We start from the raw sequence: 19,921 nt of genomic DNA on the forward strand, positions 1-19,921 counted from the left end.
ATACTCACAGACACCATTCAAACAGTTTTAGAAACTTTAGAGTGTTTTCTATCCATATATAATAAGTATATGCATATTCTAGTTACTGGGTAGGATTAGTAACCAGATTAAATCGGGTACATTTTTTTTATCCAGACGTGCAAATGCTGCCCCCTAGCCCTAACAGGTTAAAAGCAGAATTACTTTCCCGTTGTTCCTCAAATGCAATGTATGTAATACCATTTTGTAGCTCTGAGTCTCTTCTTTTTCCAATGTAAAAAACAATTTCAAATGTTGATACATGAGAACGAATCCAGGTGGTGAGTCACAGTGAGCTTTGTAATAATTAGGATTATCCTAACTGGATAAAACATTAAAATCACTAGGCTGCTGAAAAATGAAATTGTAAAAAATATTAACATTTATACTTACGTAATGATCTATGTATATAGTTTGCTAATGCTGACCTAATGAAGAATACTCTTTGCATATAATAAAGTACATATTGAATATTAGTTCCCTATGTTTTTGTATTGCTTTGAGTTTGCATTACTTAATTAACAAAATGCCAGACAGTAACATATATAATAATGCAACAAATATGTACCCCATTTATTAAAGTCTTATCCTTGGTCTATTCACAGCAATACATGATAGTCAGTTGAAAAGTGTTGTCATGACATTGGCCTCTTTCAGTACAGGGAGGACAGTTGACCCCCTCCCCCCTTGCACCATCCCCCAACCTACCTTCCCCCACCCAGTCCCTGTGGGAAGGAGTGGTAAAATTCCAGGAGAATCTCTTGCCACATGGCCCATAGAGAGACACAGGAAATTCTTCCAACTCACAGAATTGGGGGGGCAAGCGACATTTGTGTTCTGGAAAAGGTATGGAAGATTGGTGAAGAATCCAGCTACGAACTGGTCCGCTTGGTACAATTTTGTGATACTCAGAAGAGACAATATAGCCATATTACCATAAAACGGTTTATATAATAGCCTCAGCCTTGAGACTTGCATCCACATGGTTGTATAGAATGTATTAATAAGGATAAAGCTATTTGTAATACATTGAGATGCTATGTACTGATGTTAATGTGATAAACTTGGTACAGAAATACAATTCTAACTCAGTCATCGGCACGCCCCCAGGGACACAGACAGGACCAGGCGTCATGTGACATGTTCACTATAAAACTATACCCTGATCTACTTTCTTGAGACCAGGCCTCCACTCCATTGCAAGTTGGCCAATAGGTTTGACCATCTAATCTATCTACTGAAAGTGAACCATACCACGTGGTTAACTTTTAGACTATTGATATCGACAGAATAAGAACAAGTCTTTGATATTAATTACTAGTCTGCAGCTAGAAATTATATAATTGAACGCGAAGACCAACAAACATCCATTCTATAACGACATTAATGAATGTCGCTTTGAAAGACCCATTCCAACCGAGAGAGAGAGAGAACGCGGACAAAACTCTCCAACAGAACGACGCTCCAACAAGGATCCCGACGACACACCGAGCGTAAATATATATTGATTGCAATTGTTCCCAAATGAGTGAGCGTTCATGTGCAATTGATTAGCATGTCAATTGTTAATATTAATATACTCTGTGTGTCTCCTCAGCTGACCGTTTATGACCCATTGTTCAACAGGCCGCCAGGCCTGTTAGCCCACTAGGGCACATTACTCTACCAATTCTTTGTGACGATAATTACTATTTGTATACTTTCTGTGAATTACTTAGTTTAGTAAATAAATGATTTTAAGACAATTGATGTATGGATGACTCTTAGTAAAGGCTGGGTTCGTGGAGATACAACAATTTACGACGTTTGGAATGAGACTGGACGCGAGGTAAAATACACCATTTAAACCAGAAGATAATCGGCCTATACTATAATAAAATATAATATATAATGTTATAATATAGGAAAGTTATATTAGGAAAATTATAACTTTGTAATCTGAATATTTTCCTTGGTGCCCCGATCTCCTAGTTAATTACAATTAAACGATTAATCAGTTTAATCGCGTGATAATAATTACAGGGAGTTAATTGATAAACATGTCTTCAGTTTAATGGTACCCCAAAGACACGACAGTGTGCACTTGATGACCGTAACATCCAAGTCAACATCTACAATTATTGTACATGTGGTGGGTGTAGACTAAGTAATCAGCATTGGCTCGCATATCTGGTAGACAAATTAATGATCCATGTATTTAATCATCTTCAGAAACAAGCAAGTCATTTCTCTCTTGCTCTCTCATATACACAAACAGACAATTAGATTAAATTAACACAACAATCTGTTAGAGTAAGCAATAAAATATTCACAGAACAGCTGCAAAAAAGGCTAAATGGAGTACCACATTATGAGTCATAATACCCATAAAACATAGTGGGCAAACAGGGAAACGGTTCCAATAGTTTTTCCACCATTCATTTGTCCCATATGGGATTTTAGAAACACTTAAAAGAAGGGCTCTGTTCCGTGTAGGCTTACCCTGGCGTGACGTTTTGATAACCTTGTAAATCTCTCTAGGACAAGGTCAATATATCAATATCAATATATTTGCCTGTATTTACCTCCCCAGAATGCAATGGTAATTAGCTGCTAATGTGCCTATCATGAAGAACTACAAATGCCATGATCTGAACGTGACTGCCAAACCGAGGCAAAGGCAAGAATCTCTGGATTAACTATCTAATGATGGCTAAATGTAGTAATGAATAAATTGGCTACATTTCATTAAAATGGACAATTCTGTGAACCGTCTTTATTTTAAGTGTTTCTAAAATCCCCTATGGGAAAAGTTAATGGTGGAAAAACGATTGTAACGTTTCCCTGTTTGGCCGCTAGTTTTTATGGGTATTATGACACTCTAAGTAAGTCGCTCTGGATAAGAGCGTCTGCTAAATGACTTAAATGTAAAATGTAAATATAATGACACCTCCACTGTGGGGCTCTATTACATTACTTCTGTTTTTCAACTATATAAAATGGTCCATAAAACATTATTTGCTGTCCATCAACTGAAGTGCTGTTAAGAGTTCTGTACAATATACATTGCGAATGCAGTAATACACTACCTTAAATATCACATTTTGTAAATTGTTTCAAAAACATGAATGGAAGTATATATGGAGAGTTTAGTGATGAAAATAAGGGCATAAATACATGGAATAAATTGGACAGACACTTCAGTACAAACTTCCTTTAGATTTAAGAGTACTATCTGTTGTTCCATGTAGTGAATCTGTTATTCAATGCATTTCTATTGGCTAATAGCAGTAATGCCAAATTCAATGTTTCATCCAATAATTCTTTATCTAGGGAAATTTGGTCAAGGCACACAAAGCTCATGTTCACAGGGTATAATGCACTGATCAACATTGACTAGCTGCTCTCTATCAAGAGTCTATGCTGCTAACAGTGCGCTACACTATATGAAGCTGCACAAAGGTGAAACTGCTGCTAAAGCCACAGAAAACACTTTACTCAAAAGATTCTAAATGTTGTGAAAGGCAACATCTGGTGAGACGGAGCACATTTCAGTCCGTAGTGAGCCAGTACAAAATGCAAACGTTTCTAAACATTCAACGGATCTCTGCTAAATCATTTTAACTATCTATTAAATGAGTCACATAAATTATAAACAAATATTACAAATAACAAATTCTTGTCTCTTTTTTTTTATCTACTGTCCCCTCCACAAATGTCTAAATATTTCTCTACATATACTATATCGAATGGAAGGACTTTTACATCTTCCATATCTACAAATACCTATTTCTATATCTCATCATGGAATGGGGCTCCAGTCCGAGCGTGTAGTGCCATACTCGAGTACCCCAGGACCGGGGCTTCTGAGCTGGGTATCTTGGTTGCCTTGCTTGGGTCCTATGCTGGAGCCTTTGGTAGAGAGGGGCTCCCCCTTGGCCTGTCCCCAGGCTTGGGCCACCTTGCCTGGGGAGTGGATCCAGTGAGCGTCCAGCATCTCCAGGAGCAGGTCGTACAGAGGCACTTTGTTCTTACACTTCATGCTGCACAGGTGCTGCATGCCTTTGTTGCTACAGAGAGGAGAGAAGAGGAGCAGTGAGAGGGGATATTGATAACCACAGAAATATAATCTATGGGTATAACCAAATAAGTGATGATCATACTGTATATAACTGACAGATAATATGAACATTCCCTTTGCCTAGGTCTAAACTGCGCCTCGACTTTCAGAATCAGAATTTACATCATTAGGAGTATGTGTCCCCTCATGTAGTTTGAACTCCTCATATAATGTGTCTGATGTGTGGGACAAGACTCCCCTTATCCCCACTTCTCCTTAGTGCTCCTCCGCTAGATAGAGTGCCCTCCTCACCTCACATGTCTGATGTGTGAGAGCAGGAGCTGGGCCTGCCGTCTGGACTGCTGCTGCACCGAGGCTCCTGATTGGCTGATGTGGTGGATGAGGGCATCAGTGATGTTGTCCAGCATGCTTTGCACCGCCGGGCTGTTGTGGAGGGACTCCACAGAGTAATAACAGAAGGAGAAGACACCTAGAGGGAATGAGGAGAGAGACAGAGGAGAGCTTATTGTAAAGAAAGAGGAGAGGTTTTAAGTAAAGAAAAAAAGAGACAAAGACGGGGAAACGGGAAGAGCCTGATGTTCTCAATGCAGCAACTGCTAACTCAGCAATTAATAAGAACATCAGGTAGCTAGCTATACACAACTATACACAGAAACCTGCAACAACACCCATTGCTAAGGTATTTTTGTCTCTTACATATTAGTCAGTCTCAAAACAAACACAGAAGTTTCTCTCAGTCAACACACATAGAACAGCTGGCCCAGTTGTCATGGTAACAGTTATTGAACTCAGGTCACACTCACAACAAAACATACTAAGCAAAGCATCTTTAATAGCTTAGAATAACACACTCACCAGAGTTAAGCAAGATGATGGCTTTGAGACACACAAACTCCTCAGGCTTTAGTTTGAGCATGCGGAAGCGAGACACAGTGGCCAGGAGCATGTCAAAGATCTCAGCCATGCCCTCCACACAGTCCCCTTCACTCCTGGAGGTCAACGATCCCCCATATGGAAAAGATACAGAATAATTTAACAAGATTCCTATATGTTCTACCTGGAACTTGTAAGTAATACATATGGCAGCAAATACACATACAAGATTCATATTTGATTCTGTAATATCTGACTTATATGGATGGGTAACATTTAGACATAAAATAAATGTTGCAGGTCTTGTATAATAACATACAAAAAATATGTAAGTTAAGCCTTCTAAGGTCTCACATACATGAGATTTAAAAGCAATGAGATTTCAAAGCAATTGCATAGCACTGTCTGATGTCAGTCGCACGCAACGTTACACTTATTGAAGAAAGAAGCTAAGTCTGCCACGAGGAGGAGCAGGAGGAAAGGGGAAAGCAGAAGGAGGAGGAAGAGAGGAGGAAGAAGGGGAGGAGAGGGGGAGGAGGAGAAGGGGATGCGAAGGAGGAGGGAGAAGGATAGGAACGACTTCGAAAGAAGCAGTGAATCTCTTTCATTATTAAGTGGAGATCCCTCAACAATCAGTCTCATGATAACACATTGGTAATAGTAAGTGACAAATATCAAAGCTAAACAGGGCTGGGGGCTTGGTTAAAACCCTGGATGGGAGACCAAAGGCACAGTTGTAGATAAATCCACTGTCCAGTAGGAGATGCCATAACAATGGAAATTCATACCTGAAAATGCATATACAAATATAGTAATTGTCATGTTTTTTTTTTATACGTTGACTTATAAAAACAAAACCTATAAGAAAAGCATTTATTTTGTAGAGGTTACATTGTCAGAACATACAGTTTTCTTATACACTGAACAAAATATCAATGCAACATGTAAAGTGTTGGTCCCGTGTTTCATGAACTGAAATAAAAGTTCCCAGATTATGTTCCATATGCACAAAAAGCTTATTTTTCTCATATGATGTGCACAAATTTGTTTACATCCTTGTTAGTGAGCATTTATCCTTTGCCAAGATAATCCATCCACCTGACAGGTGTGGCATATTAAGAAGCTGATTAAACAGTATGATCAACACAGGTGCACCTTGTGCTAGAGATAATAAAAGGCCAATCTAAAATGTGAAGTTTTGTCACAACACAATGCCACAGATGTCTGAAGTTTTGAGGGACCGTGCAATTGGCATTCTGACCACAGGAATGTCCACCAGAGCTGTTGCCAGAGAATTGAGCCACCATATGCCGCCTCCAACGTTGTTTTAGAGAATTTGGCAGACCACGTGTATGGCTTTGTGTTGGCAAGGGGTTTGCTTATGTCAACGTTGTGAACAAAGTTCCCATGGTGACGGTGGGGTTATGGTATGGGCAGGCATAAACTACGGACAATAAAGACAATTGCATTTTACCGATGGCAATTTGAATTACCATCGGTAAAATGGCGAGATCCTGAGGCCCATTGTCGTGCCATTCATCCGCCGCCATCACCTCATGTTTCAGCATGGTTGTGCACGGCCCCATGACGCAAGGATCTGTACACAATTCCTGGAAGCTGAAAATCATGTAGCGAATTGTGTATGTCATTTAAGGCATATGCACAGAGTATAGCAAATATTAGGATCACCTTCCTAATATTGCGTTGCCCCCTCCCCACTCAGAACAAACTCAATTCATCGGGGCATGGACTCTACAAGGTGTCGAAAGCGTTCCAATGCTTCCCACAGTTGTATCAAGTTGGCTGGATGTCCTTTTGGTGGTGGACAATTCTTGAAACACAAGGGAAACTGTTGAGCGTGAAAAACCCAGCAGCGTTGCAGTTCTTGACACAAACCGGTGCGCCTGGCACCATACCCTGTTTAAAGGTACTTAAATGTTTTGTCTTGCCCATTCACGCTCCGAATGGCGCATATACACAATCCATGTCTCAATTGTCTCGAGGCTTAAGAATCATTCTTTTGGCCTCCTGAGTGGCGCCGCGGTCTAAAGCACTGCATCACAGTTCTTGAGGCATCACTACAGACCTGGGTTCGATCCCGGGCTGTGTCCACCGTCGTCTGGGTTAGGGGAGGGCCCAACGTCGTCTGGGTTAGGGGAGGGTTTGGCTGGCTGGGATGTCCTTGTCCCATCGCGCCCTAGCGACTCCTGTGGGGGGCCAAGTGCATGCACGCCGACTTCGGTCACCAGCTGTACGGTGTTACCTCCAACACATTGGTGCGGCTGGCTTCCAGGTTGAGCAAGTATTGTGTTAAGAAGCAGTGCGGCTTGGCAGGGTCGTGTTTCGGGGAATGCATGGCTCTCGACCTTCACCTCTCCCATGTCCGTACGGGAGTTGCAGCAATGGGACATGACTATAACTACCAGTTAGAAATCATGAAAGGAAAAAGGGGTAAAACTAATAAAACATTCTTTCTTTAACCTGTCTCCTCCCCTTCATCTACACTGTTTGAAGTGGATTTAACAAGTGAAATCAATAAGGGATCATAGCATTCACCTGGTCAGTCTTATGGAAAGAGCAGGTGTTCCTAATGTTTTGTATACTAAGTGTAAGTTAACACATATACAAATACATTACTGACATAAGGTAAAACATAAAAAATCTTATTAGATAGGCTCCTAATTAGATTACTTATTCGATTTTTGTACAAATAATCTTCCTCTTCCGTACAAGATTATTTTTAGTTTTTCCTTCTTATTTTCCATATGAGTCGGGATGAGACATAAGTAAAGTACAGTGAAACTGACTGCAGCACTGGACCAGAGATGGTGGTCAGGGTAAGAACAATAATCATACAGTATTTCTGAAGAGTAGCCATCTAGAGTAAGTTTGATAGTTTCCCCCTAACTCAAACAGCCTTCCCACCTGCACCATTTTACTCATCATGTCAAAGTGGCTAGCTATGGACCTGGTGTCAGAATTAATGCTCTATAATAAAACTCAGATCAAATGAGAACATCATAGATATCAACGAGAGAGAGTAACAGCCCTTCTTCCTCTCTCCTTATTTCATTTCATTCTCTCTCTCTTTCCCTTTAGGAAGGGTCTGCAGCTCTGTGAAACTTGTTTACTTTGAACATGGTGGGGGTAAATGAAGGGAACAGGCTGTGCATGAAAAATACACCCTCTCTTGGCCTCCTCTCTCACTCTCTTTCCATCTCTCGGTCTTCCCCCCTTTCTCTCATGCTGTCTTGCATGCTGTTTCCATCTTTCCCAAGAGTCACCATTTTGATGACATTTCACTACCCTCTGCCAACGTTAAAGTGTAATGATGGGGATTTGTGCAGGTGAGACAGTGTGTTTCTTTCTCCATGGGAATATCATAATTAGACTCATGGTGACATGGCCTTTAGTAGAGGTACACAGACAAGATGCGAAATGGACATCTACAATTTATATTTGTTTCTTATACAATATATTTTGTGTGTGTGTGTGTGTGTGTGTGTGTGTGTGTGTGTGTGTGTGTGTGTGTGTGTGTACCCACCTGTCCAGTATGAGGTCCTTGGCGAAGATTAGTTTCCCAGGGCTGGGATGGACCTCCAAATGAGTCCGATCAGCAGCACCTCCAGCCAGGAACTCTCAAGCAACTTCACCTGGTCATGGAGAGACAGCTCCTGGAAACCTACCAGTACCAGAGACACAGTCACACTGCGGTCAAACCATACATAAACCCACTATCAATTATACATTAACCACTAGTCCATTCAACTACTTTAAGATGGTCACATTACTCATTTAATAGTAAAATTGTCATTCAAAGGATAGAAGCTCCCCCACACACTGCAAATCCAAAGTAATGAAAGTGATACTTTCCTTTAATCTGTGGTTGACTGGACCACTGGTTGAAGCTTCTAGTTGAATCAGATCAATCATTAAAATCATTAAAATACAAATCATTAAAATCCAGACAGAAAATATTTACACAAGAAGCAACCTAATATCACACAGTCAAACTCATTTCATTTAGTAAGTTCACCATTCTGTCATTCTCACTGTTAAACATTGCACAGTGTTCAACACAACGGCTCTTTATGTCAATCATTTGATCTGATCAGTCAACGGCATTTTTTTTTTCTAAAGTAATCTAGTATCATTTCATTTCAACAAATGTGATAGTTGTATTTTTCCAGGATAACGTTTTTCTCTGATCTGAATTCTTAGGTAAAGATAAATGCTATGCATTAAACTTCTTACAACCTTGCCACAACAGCCATTGTGAATTGTCCTATCTGCAATCCCTTTGCTGGCCTGGCATGGGTCCTTATCAGCACAACTGAGCTGTCCTAATTCCTATCCAATTACATCCTATTCCCTTCCATTTTTCCTCTCTGTACGTGGCTAAAGACTCCTAAAACTGTGTGCTTTCAGGTTCTTAGTGATGCACACTGGGACATCATAACATCAGTGTTTGCTTAGACAGTGTCGCGGGGAGGTTGTGTGTGTGTAGCTCCATGGGTTAGCAGTGGTTTTGCCCAAACGACCCTTTGAGATGGTGACTGTAATCATTGACATAATGCCTGTAATGTCCCAGTGTGTGTGTGCAACCTCAGCAGCCAGTCACTGCCACTACCAAGGCCTGCCACCACTGGAGGAAAGTGGTTGCGTAAGCAGTCGTATGAAGGCTGTAGTCTAGGATTTCGTAGGTGTCTACTCTGTGTGTGTGTATTTTCTGTGTGTGTCTGTCTGTGTGTGTGAGAGAGAAAGAGAGAGAGATAATGAGTACTATTGAAACCTTGTTACAACATATACAGTACCTTTGGAAAGTATTCAGACACCTTGACTTTTTCCACTTTGTTACGTTACAGCCTTTTTCTAAAATTGATTAAATCGTTTTTTTCCCCTCATCAATCTACACAAAATACCCCATAATGACAAAGCAAAAACAGATTTTTAGAAATGTTGCTAATTTATTAAAACAAAAAAAATATCACATTTATATAAGTATTCAGACCCTTTAATCAGTACTTTGTTGAAGCACCTTTGGCAGTGATTACAGCATCTGGTCTTCTTGGGTATGACGCTACAAGCTTGGCACACCTGTATTTAGGGAGTTTCTCCCATTCTTCTCTGCAGATCCTGTCAAGCTCTCTCTCTCTGGATGGGGAGTATTGCTGCACAGCTATTTTCAGGTCTCTTCAGAGATGTTTGATCGGGTTCAAGTCCGGGCTCTGGCTGGGCCACACAAGGACATTCAGAGACTTGTCCCGAAGTCACTCCTGCATTGTCTTGGCTGTGTGCTTAGGGTCATTGTCCTGTTGGAAGGTGAACCTTCCAAGTCCTGAGTGCTCTGGAGCAGGTTTTCATTGAGAATCTCTCTGTACTTTGCTATGTTAATCTTTGCCTTGATCCTGACTAGTCTCCCAGCCCCTGCCACTGAAAAACATCCCCACAGCATGATGCTGCCACCACCATGCTTCACCGTAGGGATGGTGCCAGGTTTTCTCCATATGCCTTTTGGCAAACTCCACGGGGGCTGTCATGTGCCTTTTACTGAGGAGTGGCTTCCGTCTGGCCATTCTACAGTAAAGGCCTTGTTGGTGGAGTGCTGCAGAGATGGTTGTCCTTCTGGAAGGTTCTATAGGAAGAGTCTTGGTGGTTCCAATCTTCTTCCATTTAAGAATGATGGAGGCCACTCTGTTCTTGGGGACCTTCAATGCTGCAGACATTTTTTGGTACCCTTCCCCAGATCTGTGCCTCGACACAATCCTGTCTCTGAGCTCTACGGACAATTCCTTCGACCTCATGGCTTGGTTTTTGCTCTGACATGCACTGTCAACTGTGGGACCTTAAATAGACAGGTGTGTGCCTTTCCAAATCATGTCCAATCAATTGAATTGACCACAGGTTGACTCCAATCAAGTTGTAGAAACATCTAAAGGATGATCAATGGAAACAGGATGCACCTGAACTCAATTTCGAGTCTCATATCAAAGGGTCTGAATACTTATGTAAATAATGTATTTCTTATTTACATTTGCAAAATTATCTTAAAACCTGTTTTCACTTTGTCATTATGGGCTATTGTGTGTAGATTGCTGAGGAAAACTGGTCACTTAAACCATTTCAGAATAAGGCTGTAACGTAACAATGTGGAAAAAGTCAAGGGGTCTGAATACTTTCCGAAGGCACTGTATAATTTCTGTGCCGTGTTAGGTTCTTGCCTGGTATTTTCTTAGCCCATGCGATCATGTGCACCAGCTCCTTGTCAGCCATGCTGGTGAGCAGGGTCATCATGGTGATCTCTGTGTAGGGACGGCCCAACTGCTGACTAGAACACAGGGCTGGAGGCTCCGCACCCTGCAGCAGGAACAGCACCTGGGGGAGGAGAGCAGGAATTCTGGCACCGTGCATTTAATTCCAATTTTACCCGTGATTATGATTGCAAGCGAGTAAGATAATAATCCTAGTACTTTGTGTTTCCACTTACATATTCATTTGTATTAACTGAATTGTTTAGGACTGTTGCTAAATGAAAGTGGCTACATTGGAGATATATGAAATGGAGGAAGCCAGTGAAATGTTCAGACCTGTTCAGGAGGCATGGTGATCTTGAGCCGCCCTTTTCCTCCTCCTCCACCACCGAAGCTGCTGTTCCTGCTACTATCCTGAAGGGGTGCTTTGCTGTGCTCCAGGACACTGTTGTCACCAGCAGGGCCACCACGCCTCTTATTCCTCTGGAGAACCCGCCCACCGCGGTCCTTTCGCAAGCCTGGGGTTTAGAGTAGAGTAGAGTTCTTAATGAACACACACACACATATATACACACACACACACAACCATGCACACACTTATCTCGCTATTTACACTCTTGCTCCCACGTATAACTTCATATCCTTTCCTTGCTGTAGAATTTCGCTGTGTGCGTGTATGGATGTGTGTGCATTCATGAAGTATGAAAACAAAACTGTGGGTGTGTAGGCTACTAATCAATCCTTTACACCCATCAGAGAAAAGTGGTTCAAGGCCATGGTAAAATATGTCTCTATTTTATCTGCACACACAATGCTTAGCCACACACCACCTGTCCTTTCAGCATCAAGCAGTCTTAACTAATACTACCCTTTTCACACTACTGAGGCAAGCCAAACCAAACTGTAAGTTGTGTGTGTGCGGGCACACACGTGAGCACCATTGTGTTCCCTTGCTCACCTCCTTTCATCATGCCCACTTCGTAACACTTTCTGAGGCTGCATGCCTGGCAGCTCTTCCTACGGTTCCTGTCGATGGTACACTGGTTGGTCGCAGGGCACATGTAGTCATTGTGACCTGGAAGAAAACTTTATTGTGATCCAATCACTGGGACTGGCACACAGGTTGAGGTTATTTGACAGAGAGGAACACTCTATACCTCTTTTTCATATCTCTCTGGCATAGAGTAAATTCAAATATAGTATCTACAATGTTTTATTACCATGAGACTACTGTGTTCTGATTATGTGTCTTTTGTTGTGTGATGTCCACTCCCACGAAACGTCATGAAATGTAATTTATTAAGATTCCTCTGCCGTACAAGGTAAAATTAACTCCGCTACCTATGATAGCCTATTCAACGTTGAAAGAACATTAGAATATGGTTTTACAACATGTTCTATTTCAGTAATAATGAAAAATGTCTACGTCGATGGCAAGACACTTGCAAAATCAAACGCAGGAAGCAGCGAATACAGGGTAGTGGCTTTTAATAGGCCAAATGGCGAAAAACACAAGCCACCCCAAACAGTGATGAGAGCGCACACAAAACAAAGTGCCCCAAACACAGGGGGAAAAACACAGTCGGCGCAACACCAACGCACTAGCGCAAAAACTCAACCAGTGTGTACACAAGCATACAACAGATAAACGCAATCCCGCACAAAGAAAAGGCGGACCAGCTAATATAAATAGCCCCGCTAATCACCCCCACTCAGAACAGGTGCACACAATCACAAACAGGGGGAAAACAAAAAAGGAATCAGTGGCAGCTAATAGGCCGGTGACGACGACCGCCGAGCGCCACCCGAGCAGGAGGGGGCGCCACCGTCGGTGGGAATCGTGACAGATATGAAAGGAACATTATATTTTCCCTTAATTCAGGTCGTTCTGTTCTCTTTGATTAGTTCCTTCTCTACACCCAGTGTACCTTTAGCAATATCACTAAATTGGTACTGGTAAATGACAGTTAAACGTCGATGGTCTCTCTGTAAGAGGTTTGAAGCTGGCTGGGAACCAGGAACAATTAACAGCCAATGTCAAAGTTGGTTTCTCAATAATATTCATGTGCCCACACCTTCTGCACAACTTATAATAACAGCTGAAAATGATAGTCATTATGTACCAGTCATTCTTTAGATAAGTCACTCTCTCAACACACACACACACACACACACACACACACACACACACACACACACACACACACACACACACACACACACACACACACACACACACACACACACACACACACACACACACACACACACACACGCCCTTAACCTCTGCACAACTTATAATAAGAGCTGAAAATGAGCAGCTTGGCGTTTTTGGTCATAAATCTTGTTATTGAGGCAGCCCTACAGAGTGGTCACTAGCTGACACAGCCACAAAGTCATACAATCAGATTTTAAACCTAACCACGCTGCTAACCCTAATGCCTAGCCTTAAATGAAGACCAAAAAGCAAAATTTTTCCCTATACATTTTTATAATACAGCCAATTTTGAAATCGCTCAGTTCTGCCTCCAGGACAAGACTCATGGAAAAAAAACATCAACCTGCTAAAAATGACAGTGGGTGCCAGCAATGATCCCTCTCATTTTTTCCGGCACTGAGCAAATGTCAGGTCTGCTGAGTACAAACTTGACCGTTGTGAAAATTCTGTCCAACTTCCAGCATGCGTTTACTGTTAACACTTAGGCTGTACCTCCTTTAAGTTACAGTTTTAACAGTGGCCATGTAGGCTACTGTGGCTATTTTATCACAATGTAGGCCTACCATCAAAAATAATGAAGAAAATGCATCCCATACATTTTTTACAGGGAAATAGCTGTTCTATCATTCAGCCAATATGTGGTGTTCAATGTAGGCCTACATTTCATGAGACTTTAAAAAAAAAACATGCAGGGCTTGACATTAACCTGTTTTTCCACTTGTCCTTGAGACAAGTGACTTAAAATCTATTATGTTGTTTGATGCAAGAAACCACTTTACAAAAGAAAATGCATTATTATTCTCATACCATTATTACAGAGAATCAGAAAAATTATGCTACCCTCTGCCTATTTAGCTTATTAAAAGCTCTTTGCCTGACTAGCTTTTAAAGCGGTTTAGAAATGTACACATTTTGTGCTCTTGTAGGAAGCAATCAGTCCCCTATTACTGACTACAAATGATCTATAACTGGGCTAATAACTCACTAACTAGCAAAGGATATGAACAACATGTGCACACGTGGCTACAAGCAGCTCTCTTTGATCTCAAAACAAGCACATCTAGTCACGACCGCTCATGCTGTAAACACAATCCAGTTCAACGTAAATGGCACAGATCCATATATGGTAATGGACATTTGGACCTACTGCAACTCTGATTGTTTATACCACACCGGTCTGTGTAGAGTACGGACTGAGTAGTGCATGTCAATTCAATAGAATCCTACTCCGATGCCTTCTGCCTACAACAAAATCTGTTGCATAGTTCATTTTGTTTCGGTATGTTGCATTGAAAGTGGCTAATATTGCGTTGATTTGATCACATGTGCCACAGTAAAGGGAAACATTTATAATGATAACAAGAAAAACTCAAACAGTGATCACCAACCTTTTCTGAGTCAAGATCACTTTGAGTCAAAATGCAAGTAGCGATCTAACGGTCAGATTTTTTTTAACATGACTTAAAAAACATAAGCCTATGCAACATTAACCAATTAAAAACAGTACTGTAGCAATGAGGTTTGTGCAGTAAGCTATAGGCCCAATACATTATCAACGCATATTAGCTTTGCTTGAATTGCCTTGCAAATGTCGGGTCATTTTTTTTAATTATATTTAAAAACTTGAGCTAGGCTATATGATCACACTGGTAGTAGATCTGTTGTTGTATTACTTGTGAGGCACAGATGAGTGAGCATACATTTAAATAATTAGCTTTTTATTTTTATTTTACTGGGCTGCTGGTGCTCCATCTCATGGTCAGTCTCAGCGGAGGGAGAAAGCAGCAGACTGAGGGTCCGCCTCTAAACATCCCTCCGCTCTTCCTTTCCACTGACACTGACCAAAAAGGGACCAGAAACTTGAGTCGCACCGCATTATTTTTGCGTCTTGCACAAATTCCTGTTGTTACTCCTATGGGAACAAATGTATATTCCTCGATGTTAAAAAAGACCCAAGCAGCTAATAATTACAATGCAAGCCTATAGTTTCACTTTCCTACTCATTTATTACTTCTGCACTGCTTGTTGTAGCCCTGTATATAGGAAGAACGCGCATTTTATGACTTAAAGTGTTGACAGTGCTGAGTAAGAACTTAAATATGAACTCACCACAGGAGGTTGGTAGCACCTTAATTGGGGAGGATGGGATCATTGTAATGGTTGAAGCAGAATTCTTGGAATGGTATCAAACACATGGTTTTCATGTGTTTGATGCCATTCCATTAACGCCGTTCCAGCCATTATTTCTAGCCGTCCTCACCTCAGCCTGCACTGGAACTCACTCATAAAAACAGCAGCTCTTTGCTGTATTAGTTAATAGTCTCTCTCTAGTCATGGTTTTAAACGTTTTGAAATCTCACAGTATCAATGTTGCTGTAGCTTTCTTTTATGTCTGCTACTTTACTACAGACACAGTCATCTGAGCCATCCAGTTGGCAAGCGGTAGCCCTATAGTACACTTGATTTTCTCTCTGGGCCCGCCGGGAAGGCAGAGTTTGTACCTTCAAACACATGAAATGGCAACAGTTTGCCTACCCGGCACAGAGGGCAGCTGAATCGGGTACACCTACTGGCAACAACCTGAAGCAAATAAAAATAAAAATAAAAAATTATATTTTTTTACAGAAATGTTTGGCGATCGACTAGGAATGCCTTGGAGATCAACGTGACCACTGCTCTAGAAAGCTGAGTGAAGTTCAATAACGTGCTTCTCTCTGTGGGCTGATATTTCTGCATGGCAGTGCCGGGGGAGCTTCGTGGGGCTACTGCTCACGCGCAGTTTAGAGGGAACATTGGGTGCCAGTCAGATTAGTTACTTTTAATAGAGTACAGTGCTGAATGGGGAATTACGTGGTATTTTTGTGGCACCCTTATTGCTAAGAGGGCTTAGATATGAATTTCAAAACTTTGGTTGTGAGTGCGTCTTCTGATACAGTGAATAGAAAGAGTTAAATGTTTTGAAGTGAAGTGGGATATAGTGGTAGGGATGAGAGGCTTACCTTGGATGCTCCTTTTGAAGAAGGCTTTGCAGCCCTCGCAGGACCAAACTCCGTAGTGATACCCAGAGACATAGTCACTGCAGACCACACAGTACCTAGTCTCCTTGGCCATCTCAAACACTCCGACCCCTGGCCCTGAACCTGAGCCTGACCCTGACTCCGCCACAGTGTCGGAGGCGCTGCTGAGCTCCTCATGGGACACTGACTGCTGATTGGCTCCCACACTCGACCTGCAACACAGGGTTGGTCAGGATGGTCAGATGATTGGCTTTTCAGGGATGAATCAACCTGGAGTTGTTCTTTGTGAAATTCTTTTCAAGATGACGTCACAAAAAACCTTTGCAAACGCATTGATTCAAAATGTGACTTTTGGGCTACAAAAATGTGCTGGTTCTCTTTGAAAACATATTCCTCTAATGACCTCTGCCTCAGTTTCAATTGAAGTGCTTTCAAAAGTTGAAATGACCAACATCAGTTTCTCCGATAGATATCTCACAACAGTCAAACAAAGATATTTTCTCATTCAATAAAGAGAGCTGTAAGAGAGGTGACTACATTTAATTTGACTAATTTAGCAGGCGCTGTTATCCAGAGTGACTTACAGTTAGAGCATTCATCTTAAGATTCTGTAGCTAGGTGAGAACTACATCACAGTCGTGTTAATGTAAATTTTTCCTCACTTAAGAAGTTCAGCAAAGTTAGTGCTAGTAGGAAAACAGAAGTACATGTTAAATTCATACAATGGGGGTGGGGATAAGGGTTGTCTTATTTAAGATACTCTTTGAAGATGTAGGGTTTCAGACCTACTATCCTAGCTTCAGGGGGAAGGTCATTCCACCTTTGGGGTGCCAGGACAGAGAAGACATTCGACTGGGCTAAGAGGGCACTGACCCCCTGTAGGGGTGGGACGGCCCGGAGACCAAAGGTGGAAGAACGGAGTGCTTGCGGTTGGGGTTAGGGTTTCAGCATAGCCTGAAGGTAGGGAGGGGCAGTTCCCCTTGCTGCTCCGTTGGCAAGCACCATGGTCTTGTAGTGGATGCAAGCTTTGACTGGAAGCCAGTGGAGTGTGCGGAGGAGAGGGGTGCCATTGGAGAACTTGGGAAGGGTGAACACTAAGTGGGCTGCGGCATTCTGGATAAATTCCAGGGGTTTGATGGCACAAGCGGGGAGCCCAGCCAACAGAGATGCAGTAGATCAGACGGGAGATTACAAGTACCGCTTCCTCTGTGAAAAATTCGTACTCTATGGATGTTGTAGAGCATGAACTTCCAGAAGCGAGTCACTGCTTTGATGTTTTCAGAGAATGACAGGGTGTTGTCCAGGGTCACTAAAGTTTTTTGCACTTTGGGAAGTTGACATCGTAGAGTTGTCAACTGTAATAGAGGTCTTGGAGCAGGCAGGCCTTCCCCAGGAGGAATAGCAGCTTCGTCTTGTTGAGGTTGACAACACCATTGCGCCCCTCAATCCCTCAAGCCAATTATAGCTAACAGCAGCAACTTGGACTCATCTACTATCCCCCCAGGAATTAGATCTGTCTCCACCTCATTCAGGAAATGAACTGTACGTGTGTACTTTTGTTGTTCTTACATATTGTTATTTTCTCAAGGTCTCCAGCAAAGTTGCTAATCTGAGAAATTAGAGCTCCGTAGCTAAGGCTTTTCAACAGCCTAAATATTTCCCTTCTGATAATGAATGTTTAACTTTTAAATTAAACTAACCTAGTACAGTACTGTCACATATAAGGAGCATAATACCCCACTTTGAGGACAAAACATTATTGAAAAGGTGTTATGAAACTAAGTCCGGAGTACATGTTTAGTTTTAAAGTATTTATTTTGTCTGACTGTCATTGTTTGTCAGACTACTTAAAAGAGGATGCTAGAGAAACAAAAGTACACTGAGCCAAATTTTTAAACGTGACCACAGGAAGACAAATACATATTGTTAATGTGGAGTAAGGACAGTCAAATAATTGAAGTGAACAATTAGAAAAAGACTAAACCTAAACTCAATCTATGTCAATCAATGTAGACTATCACTCTATTTCTCTCCAAGCAATCATATCATATGGGACAGAATATGACATGTCTTTATTGAAATGCTCTATGACAATTACATAATCAGTGGTTTGGTGAAGAAGAAGAAAAGAAACACAGGGACATAGCAACTGTTGAACGACACTACATAGTCAGCAACACACTGTCCAAACAACACTGCTATAACTAACATCACAAGAGTTAACACTAACTCTAACAAACATTCAGATCAAATGGAGTGGAATAGGGTCACTGATCTCACTCTCTCTTACACATTACTTACAAGGGCTTGTAAGTACGTCTAACACATCATTGTGATCTCTACAGTGCTGTTGGATGGTCGTCATTGACCTTGCATAGGCTTAAACACTGGTATACACTGATTTATAAGGCCATGTTTGGTAAAATGCCACTATCTCTGTTCTTTTTTTAGTCAGGTCGGTAAATAAATATCAATTACGGTCCCATTCTCATTTGCTTCTAACAGTACCAAAAATTAGAACAGGTCATGGTAGAAATAGTTTCAGTTACTTAGCTCCGTGGTCCTGGAATTCTTTCCTGAACATTTAAAAATTTGATCTAGTTTCGTTGGTGGAGTTTAAACACTTGATCAATGTATATAATCATAGAAGAGTGTAATTGTCTTTAGGCCAGCTGTTTTTAGTCAAGACATTCATGTTTTTAACGTTAAATATTTGTTGTACTGTATGTGTGTTTATAGTTTTGTTTAATGTTGTGTTACTGTATGTAAGTTGTTTTGTCTGAAATGTTGTTCCCCCTGCTGCTATTGGACCAGGTCTCTCTTGGAAAAGAGATGTTATCTCAATGAGAAAAACCTATATTTATAAAAACTTTATTTATAAGTAAGCATTTCACTGTTGTATTTCGGGGCATGTGACAAATAAAAATGTGATTTGATCACCTAGGTACAATACAGCTAGCCGAGCCGCACACATTCAGCCAGATAATTAACTCTTGCCCTCCATAAGGGTCAAAGACAGTTATATCTCTCACCTGTTTACGGGTGTGGAGGAGATCTCCAGGTAGAAAGACTGGCTGGGGAGGCTGGTGTGGCGGAGGAAGGGGCTGAGCTGGGGAGTGGAGGGCACAAACAGAAGGGACTGCAGGCTGCCGTCCGAGGGGGTCCATGGGCATCCAGGGATGCAGTGGAGGAACTGTAGAGGGGGGCCAGGCCAGGGGCATGGGCAGTGTAGTCATACACTCCCTCCAGGTAGTTGATGGCGGCTGCTCCTCCACCCCCACGGGTCTCCTCAGGGTACATGTCACTGCAGGGAGTGAGCGGTGGCTGCGGCAAGAGTTTCTGGGGGGAGATGGCTAGGCTCTCCAGGGTTGCTTAGGATCTGAGAGGAGCTCCACAAGGTTTGGAGGTCTGCACCTGGGACTGTCTGACCAGCATCACACTCACAGAACAACAGCACTGATAACCAGTATGATTTAGACTGGCT

General features: G+C 41.8%; 1 protein-coding gene across 1 annotated transcript; it reads right to left on the bottom strand.

Annotated features, from left to right (window-relative positions):
• Window positions 1-3,480: 3,480 nt before the first annotated feature.
• Window positions 3,481-19,766, bottom strand: LOC100846971 (estrogen receptor alpha 2). The gene is given in 11 exon segments (NM_001252365.1): window positions 3,481-4,067; window positions 4,375-4,547; window positions 4,934-5,067; window positions 8,496-8,539; window positions 8,542-8,633; window positions 11,173-11,326; window positions 11,539-11,720; window positions 12,161-12,277; window positions 16,420-16,649; window positions 19,470-19,594; window positions 19,597-19,766. Coding segments are annotated over 11 exon segments (1,431 nt in total). The 5' UTR covers window positions 19,738-19,766; the 3' UTR covers window positions 3,481-4,028.
• Between the last annotated feature and the right edge of the window lie 155 nt (window positions 19,767-19,921).

This window comes from Salmo salar, chromosome ssa15 (genome assembly GCF_905237065.1).
Source record: "Salmo salar chromosome ssa15, Ssal_v3.1, whole genome shotgun sequence".
Classification (NCBI taxonomy): Eukaryota; Metazoa; Chordata; class Actinopteri; order Salmoniformes; family Salmonidae; genus Salmo; species Salmo salar.